The sequence below is a fragment of the Epinephelus fuscoguttatus genome, linkage group LG17 (genome assembly GCF_011397635.1).
Source record: "Epinephelus fuscoguttatus linkage group LG17, E.fuscoguttatus.final_Chr_v1".
Taxonomy (NCBI): domain Eukaryota; kingdom Metazoa; phylum Chordata; class Actinopteri; order Perciformes; family Serranidae; genus Epinephelus; species Epinephelus fuscoguttatus.
The window spans coordinates 7,407,878-7,416,687 of NC_064768.1; the positions used below are offsets into that span (position 1 = coordinate 7,407,878).

At 40.7% G+C, this 8,810-nt stretch overlaps 1 protein-coding gene across 4 annotated transcripts in view; it reads left to right on the forward strand.

Annotated features, from left to right (window-relative positions):
- Positions 1-8,810, forward strand: part of LOC125904188 (collagen alpha-1(XIV) chain-like) — a 332,522-nt gene that overhangs the window by 314,864 nt on the left and 8,848 nt on the right. For 3 of the 4 annotated variants that reach the window (XM_049601435.1, XM_049601436.1, XM_049601437.1), the window contains exons 45-48: positions 1,263-1,329; positions 1,520-1,708; positions 3,487-3,564; positions 3,660-3,815. In XM_049601435.1, the coding sequence (XP_049457392.1) occupies positions 1,263-1,329; positions 1,520-1,708; positions 3,487-3,564; positions 3,660-3,815 (490 nt within the window). Of the gene's footprint in view, positions 1-1,262; positions 1,330-1,519; positions 1,709-3,486; positions 3,565-3,659; positions 3,816-8,755; position 8,810 lie in introns of all 4 variants that reach the window. The other variant, XM_049601434.1, reaches the window with a different exon arrangement.

Consider the following 8,810-nt stretch of genomic DNA (forward strand, 5'->3'; position numbering starts at 1 on the left):
TGAGTGGTGTCAAATGTTTATGTAAACATCTCAAGAGTTTAATTAATTTTGATTTTTAAAATTTACATACTTTATTAATCCCCAAGGGGGAAATTCAGTGTTTTCACTCCATTTGTCATATACATCTACACACAGGCCCGAAATACACACACACGCACAAACAGGACCTGCTCAAGAGCAAGAGGTGAACTGGCACCTCTCCAGCTACCAGTCCACACTCCATATTTTGAACCGGCGGCCCTCCAGTTCCCAAGCCAAGTCCCTATGGACTGAGCTACTGCCACCCTGGCTCATAATAACCACAAACTTTGTATGGTCAACCTCAAGCTGTTCAGATAATGTTGGTGTTCAGAGTGAAGGCTACAGGGTTGTAACCACCAGCAGTAATCTTTTTTTTCCCTTCAGCTTCATCCTGAAAACTCATCGCAGGCTCCCATTTATCTGAGAGCTTAGTAACGTCAACCACAGCAGATATCAAATTAGTGCGATTAAGTGTGATTTAGGATTTTTTCAACCGTGGTTGAATTTAAATTATTCAAGAGTTTCACTAAATGCTCAACCGACAAAAACAGCTAGAGGCAGATGGCTTCTGTTTTATTCTTTTCTTTGAGGGAAAGCAACAGTTAACTTTGATAGTAACAGCTCACCTGGTGCCAGGCTGAGAGTCACCTGTGGGAACTGTCACACAGAGATATGTGTGTGGATGTGTTTTTATGTGGTATGTCACTCGTAAGAGTGGAAAAAAAAGGGTTGTGTATGCATGTAATTATTTTTTTTGAATATAAAATCTGCAGACAGAAAGCTGTTGATCACTCATACATTGTGAGTGTTGAACATTCACACGGACAAAATGACAAATTGAAGGATACTTAATAAAATGAGTGCTTCTCTGTGTGTGTTGCTGATGGAAACTTTGGTGACAGCATCAGCAGTTTGTAAGAAGAAGCTGGAAAAATGTCAGACAGTGATGCAGCAGCTCTGGCAACAGCTCAGGATCCAAACCCACTGCAGAAAAAAGAGAATGATTTTGTAAACATACTGCAAAGTTACAGCTCAGCCTCTCTTGGCACTAACAAACACCTTAATCATTAATCATTACTAATGGTACAGAACTGCAGAGTATGTTGGCTCCTTTCAAATTGTTTCAGTTGGCTGTTAAAAAATTATATTTCAGGCCACCTCGGTATTGGAACCATCTATCTTAATCACTACAGAAGGAAGTCCGTATATAATTAAAAATACTTCTGCTCGCCTGTCTCCAGGGTGACCTGCAGTCGACAGCATCAGTTCAGGCCATCGCCAGGCAGGTCTGTGAGCAGCTGATTCAGAGTGAGTAGAAACACCTCCTGTATATTTCTAAGTTTGAGGAACAAGACTTGGTTTTAGGATTAATTTTAGAATTGCAGTTCAATAAATTGCCTGCATGGGGGTTCCAAACATGTTGCTTGCAGGTTTGTGACCTCCTAAGACTGAATATTTCATCCAGTCTCTAGAGATTAATTCCTTTTCCTGTTTCCAGGCCACATGGCACGCTACAACTCCATCCTGAACCACGCGCCCAGTCCGCCGGTGTCCATCCGCACTGTGCCAGGACCCCCTGGAGAGCCTGGCAGACAGGGAAGTCCAGGGCCACAGGGAGAACAGGGTCCCCCAGGAAGACCCGGCTTCCCAGGACAGAATGGCCAGAACGGGCAGCCGGGAGAGAGAGGTAAAGGGGTGACCGCAACTGTCTGTTCTGAAAGATGGGCTGAGAATCACAGTGGTGTCAACAAAGTTTCACATGGTGATACTGAGGGAGCAAACTTCTAACTACTGCCAGGGAATGCTTTGATACAAAAATGTGATGTTTGAAAAGTTAAGCGATGTAAACCTGTGCGAGTCCCTCCCCAGTGGACAGTGTGAACTTTTACCTTTTCCACTCCCCCCTTCCTACCATGGACCAATTTTTGTGTTTTTTTCATGGGGGACAGAGGGTCTTCATGGGGAGATAGCAGGTCAGCAGTGTATTCCACATAGAAATGGTATACATCATCAAAACTCTGGAGGAAAAAAAGTTGGCTATTCAAGCTTTGAAAATTTTGAGTGTACAGGGGCTGAGAACATTACTGGGGAAGTATATGATGGCCACTGCCATGCTTTACAATGTTTTATAAGTTTTTGCAGCAATTTTTGGGTTGATACCTTTTTTTATCCAGATTTGGTGCTAAATTTAAACATTTTTGACCACTTGAAAACCGATCAAAACGGTGAGTAAATCCCTCCAAAATATCACATTAAGATATTAAGGCTTGAGGATTTTTGTATTTTTTAGTGACTGGAAGGTGGGCATTTCTGATCTGGAAACTGCTGAGAAACACTCTTATTGTCAATATATCTCAGGAAGTCAAATATCCTCTGAATGCCTGTGGTCTCTAGTTTGGGTTTGTAAAGTTTCACAGGGTTGTGATTATGCTAGAGGTCACAGTAGGCCATTTTTTACAGTGAGGTCAAGTTTCATAATAATAATAAATACAATTGGGCTCATTAAATCCACAAGAGTCTCAGCTTTGCAGTCAGACCCAGTTTATGCAATTCCAAGACTGCTGAGGGACCCATAGTATAAAGAAATATTCAAGATTGCTTGAGGTGAAAGGTCAAGGGATCCCTGTGGAAATGGCTATGCTGTCATAAATCAATTCAGGAAGGACCCAAATGCAGAGCAGTAGGGAGGTTGAAGGTTAAACAAAAAACGGGCCTTAAGGCTGAAAAAAAATTCTTGAAACAGGCAGGCCACAGAAAGTCCACATGATAAAAGAACCAAAACTAACTGAAAACCAATCAGGATAATACGATGAACTCACTGGAGTAGGAGGACATGGGCAAAAGGAGGGAAATGGGGACTGGCCTACAACAAGGGTGTGGAGGGGAACATTAGGGTGTAGCAAACAAGGCTAAGGTGTGAAAGGAAGACTGGGAACACAAGGAAGGACTAACAAGACAGGTGTGACAGAAAACAGGCAAGAAAACACACAAACAAAGGAACAGAGGAGAGAATCTACTAAATAAAACAGGTAGCAGATTAAACATGAATAAATAACATGAAACAAGGAAGAACACAAACACAAAACTCCAAAACAAAGTCCACAAGATGTAAGAATGAAGAATATAAACAAAAACCCAGGATCATAACATATGCCAGTTTTTTCCTTGCCAAAATTGAGCTTTAACTTAGGTGTTGTGAATACCATTATCACTCTAGCTTTAAAAGTCAGCCCGCTGCAGCCTCTAGAAGACAGGAATGTCATCCGACGATTCGGGCAACCAGGCAGAGAGGAAGAGGTTAAAGCATCAAAACTGTTCAAATTTATAAAAATAAATAAATAAATAAATTTAAAAAAAAAAAAACAGGAATGTACGTACACAAAACTTCATGCCTTAAAGACTTCCAACATGACATACTTTATCCTTTACCAACATATTACAACTCTGTTTTACATGTGTTTCCAGGTCAGCCAGGAGAAAAGGGTGAGAAAGGATCTCAAGGTGTTGGAGTCCAAGGCCCCAGAGGACCCTCAGGACCCCCTGGTATATTAACATTACTAAACTGTGCTGTTCATTCACCAGTACTTCTCAGTATGGACTTCCTAATCGTTTCTCATAAATTATTCCTCCATTCCCAGGTCCCCAAGGGCAGGGCAGACCTGGCAGCCAGGGTCCCTCAGGGCGACCTGGAAATCCTGGAGCCCCTGGTCGGCCTGGGGTCCCTGGACCCGTCGGTTCTGCTGGGCCTCCAGGCTACTGCGACCAGAATGCCTGTATGGGCTACAATGTTGGAGGTACGTCAGGTCCCGGAATTAAATATGATGACAGCAGTTTTAACACTAAATTGGCAACTAGTTTAGGGCTGCAGAATAACAGAAAAATTAAACTTGATCATGATTTTAGTTTCCCACAATTAAATCTTGATCGACTGCAATACTGACGTTTAAAATTTGAGTTCCACTGATAGAAAACTAACAGCCATGGCAGCTGGCATGCACACAGCAGCTAAAAAACTTTACTGTTGCAGCTGCAGTCCCGAGTAGAAGAGCAACATACAACGGAGAGCAGAAAAGCAGAACAAAAATCAAATGTCAGGAGCAGAAGGCAAAGATCTAGTCCCTCTACACAGATCATCAGCTGTTGTTTGGAAGTATTTGGGATCTAGACTGTATGAGACTCATGTCGGTTCCACAAACCAATACAATTAACTTGTTCAATCTCCTGAGAAAAACACCACAAACTGCAGAACGATGAATGCATAAAGGCAAAGAAGAGTAAAGTTGTTAACATAACTCTTATGCGGTTCATTTGTGGTGGGAACATGTTCCAACCTCGAGCCGAACCAACTGCAATCGCATTGCACACTGTTTGGGTTAAACATGAACATGTTACAGTCCCAGAGGATTATTAATGTGCGCCTCCTCCTGTACTGCCTCAATATGCACATTGAGCACATCCAATGCATCAAAACATTGTTTTGCAGTTGGAGCCACGCCCCATTATCGCTGTATGGTTTGACTAAAATGAACGATGCAAGCAATATAGTCCACGATGACCAGCACTAAATTCAACCTGCGTAGTTGGTAGTTGTCCCTCCATTGTGACATTAGAAAGTGTCACATTTATCTTGCAAGTGTACTCTTCTTCAAGGTTTTGTTTACTTCCTGGATTTTTCCCACATGGAAATTCTGACCAATCAAGAGCAGCTTGCTCGCGCAAGGCATTTTATCTGGTCCGCTTGTAAATGCTGCAGTGAGAACATGAACCAACCTTTGGCAGTTATGCAACTTTGTAACAAAATTAGTCCCTGATTCAGACCAAAGCAAGACAACTCTAGGTCTGACGGCAGCCTCAGACATCCAGATATGCTGTATAGCCCGTCACCATATCTCTCCAGCTCCGAAAGACAGACTGAAATACATCACGTTCCATTTGGCCGAAGCCATTAGTCCAATCAACACTTGTATTTATATTTTGCTTCAAGGAGACGCACAGAATTCACCTTATTTTTAATCTTATTTTCATGCAAATATTTGCACATTAGCAGGAATGTAGCACAGCGTGGGAGTGAAAGCAGCACTCTGTTTATTTAAATGTGAAAATGCAATGAAAATATTTTGTTCCTAAAATTAATTAATAAATCATCATCTCAATATTGATTAGAGTAATCCTGGTCATCATTTTGGCCACAATCATGCAGCCCGAAACTAGTTATAAAAATGCTGCAACGGGGACACCTGACATTTCCTGGACTCGCAGTGTAATTGAAGTTATCTTATCTAGTCTACTACTAGACTGCACTAGCCTTCACTATGACTGCTGTGTAGTTGCAGCCACAGAGTGTGGGGGTTGGCATTGCAACAAGAGAAACTGATCCTTCAAGGAAAACAAGTCACTTTTAATAAAATCTAAATTACACATTTAGTCTACACAACTTGCTTCTACTGTATCTAATACTGACGCATAATAATCAACACAAAGTATCTTACTTAAAACCCATCAGCTTGGTTAAACGTGGATGTTGTAAACTGTGAAACTGAGCATGAAAAGCTTTTTTCAATGCAGAGAATGTCTTTTGGATTGAAGGTTGTGAAGTGAAACGTTTAATTCAGTCGGTTCCTTTTCATGTTGAAAAGCTGCCACAGAGTTAAACAGGCTGCATGTGGCTGAGGTCATCCGTCCTACTCTGTGCTGTGTATTTGAAGGTGAACCATGAAACACCTTGAAATACAGTCACTGTCAGGATACAGAATTCTGCTCGTGTTCGGGCTACGTGTCTGAAATGCATGTGAAATTCAGTTGTGCAATTGTCTTATTTTGAAATACCTACCTACCTCAAAGTTGCCTAAAGAGTCACTTCACCCAAATCATTAAAAAGATAAAGATGGAAGCATCTGTCAGAAAAAAAAAAAAAAAAAACTAAATTATTTTCATTTTGCTGGGTCTCAAAACCTCAGCAAATAAAACAAACACTGTAAGGGAGAAAATGAGAAAATGTGTTGACTGTGAATTGGGTGAAGCAGCCCTTTAAGCTTGAAACTGCACGGTCCCCTGCACGTATGAGCAAACGGTGACCACAAGGTAACCAGATCACTGACTGAATTCTGCATCTTAACACTTTGCAGCTGAGATTTTTCTGTTAAATCACTCAGCATTCTGAGTTTGGGTTAAATCAGTTCATTGGAAAGATGCTGCATGCTGGGTTTTCTTTTTCATATATCACTATTAAATACACCAGGGCTCATTACAAGAGCCAAATATTACTTCCCAAATTTCACATAAAAGTTGCTGCTGGCAGCTTTTGTATTTAATCCAGTTCCTTGTGTATTTTCATTCAAAACTTTTGGGGAGTTGATAAACTATATCTTTTTGGAATCGTTAGAAATATGAAAATAAATGTTTCCATGGTGGCCATTTTGGATTTTAAAAATAGTGAATGTTCAAAACACATTTTTATTAAAAAAAAAAAAAAAGATCAGGTTCCAAGCTATGCTGGTGTTTACTTTTGATGGCTGAACATACATTTTATTTATTCAGATGTTCACATAAACTAAGAACAGTCACATGGACATTAATTAATTGAATTTGGTGGTTGAAGGTCAAAGGTCAAGGTCACTTTGACCTCATAAAACATGTTTTTGGCCATAACTCAAGAATTCATGCACTAACATTTCACACAAGAGTCTAATAGGATAAAATGATGAGGTGATATCATTTTATATCCAAAAGTTCAAAGGTCAACTTCAGTGTGACATCATAATGATCTGCATAAAACACTTTTCTGTCCATTATTCAGCATCGTATCTCAGGAACAGATGGAGAGATATTTGGCAGATACTGAATTGGTGACTCTGATCTTGAAACTGTGCTGATTGTATAGATCTTCAGTGTGTGAAGCGTCCATGTTTTCACAGACATGGATGGAAACTGTAAGAGAAACTTGACTGGTGTGTGGCGGCATACAATCACATTATAGTTTTAGTGATTGCCTGTAAACTTAAATTGTCGGTCTTCATCTTCAGTATCACTTTCATCTTAATCCTGGTTTTTAGATCCGTTGTCACATTGTTTTCTCCAAAAGCTTAGGTCAGTGCATTGTAAGCCTTTTGACCTACAGGGACATCTTAGTGTTGAACCATCTCCTTTGCAGTGGCATCTCATCATTTCAATGATGGCCTGAGGAGCTGGTAGTACATCAGGGGTAGTGGGTCTCAACTGGCCTTTATCATCTATGTAGTGGCCTTTTTGCAGAGGATTCAAAGCTACTTGCTGCTGAACACTTGTCTGGCTCCAAACTCAAGCTTGCACATGTAGCTCCCCTATCAATAAGCTGCTTCAGTGCATCCTCTGTAGGTGGTAGCTTGTAACTATCTGCCTTATATTTGTCAAAATGTGCCATCTCAGCTCTGGAATGTTTCTTATTGCGATTCCTTTTGAGTAAAAGGAAGCACGCACAAACCTAGTCAAGTGTTTCTGTTGTTCTTCCATTGCTCTTTAATTATCTGAAAGCATCCTCAGAGCTTCAACGATGTCATCCTCAGCTTTAAGGACGATCTTGAACCATGTTGCGTTATGCCTAGTTAACACTACATGACTTAAGCCCTGATTTGCCACTAATTTAAAATCATTTAAAATATTTTTTGGATCTCCCCACCAGAGGGCCCAGATAAGATGCAAATCAGTGTTGGCTCCACACTCACACACCACAAAATTGGTGTTTGAACATTAACTGTTCAAATTTGAGGCAAGAAGTCACCAGTGCAATTCAGACGCACTCCAGATATTCAGCATTCAGATATTCATACTTTTCACTCCAATGGGAAAAGGGAACATGAGTACAGATTATGACCAATTCTTTCACCTCATAGTCACTGAAGTAAGTACTGAACCCTTCCTGGCTCCTCCTGTACACAGGCAGTGCTGCTTTGCAATCACCTCTGAATGGCGTATGGCCGTGATCCAGAGTGTTTATTCTCCTTGTGGTGCAGGATGAGCAGGAACAGAACAGTACCTCACATTCATAGTCACACCAGTCCTTATTTACCATTAAGCACACGTCCTCTCTTTCTCTCACCAGAGTCTTCTGCTCTGTCAGATCAATAGAAAGAGTCACCTGGCTGAATGACGTGTATCTGTGCCTATGTCTTAGCTGTCAAGCGAGTTCTCATCTGAGCTGGGTATGTCAACCAGTGGCTAACACTAGCTACTGAGGTAATCTTTGCTGTTGTTTTACTAAAGCCAGCTGCTAACACTACCTAGCTAGTTGCCAAATGTAGTATGAACAAGAGATACAGCAATTATTTGCCTAATACAACACACATTATTGGCAGATGCAGCATCAGATTCAATTCTTAATGTGTTGGAAATGGTCCCATTCCTTTCTTTGGCTTGAAAAATATGTAATTAACTTATAAACTCAGAACCTATTTGATTTATCATGAGGGATCCAGCTAAAAACAGGTAATGGGTGGTCATCATTTTGAAAGTCCAAAATGGAAACATTGGTTTTTGGATTTGTCAGACTCTGAACTTTCCAAAAATGTATAGTTCATAAACTCCCCAAAGATTTTGAACGAAGGTTGCATCACGTACTCAAATCAGCATACATGCCTTTTTTAACAATGTAAATATGTTGATAGGTATAATAAATTCTGAAAGAAAACCCAACATGACCATCTTTAACCGTTTCTACATGCATGATTGTGTTAACCCTTAATGTGTGTTGAGGTTAAAGGTGACACAGCAGCCTTAAAGGTGCTGTACAGCTCGCAGCCTGCAGGGTCGTCATG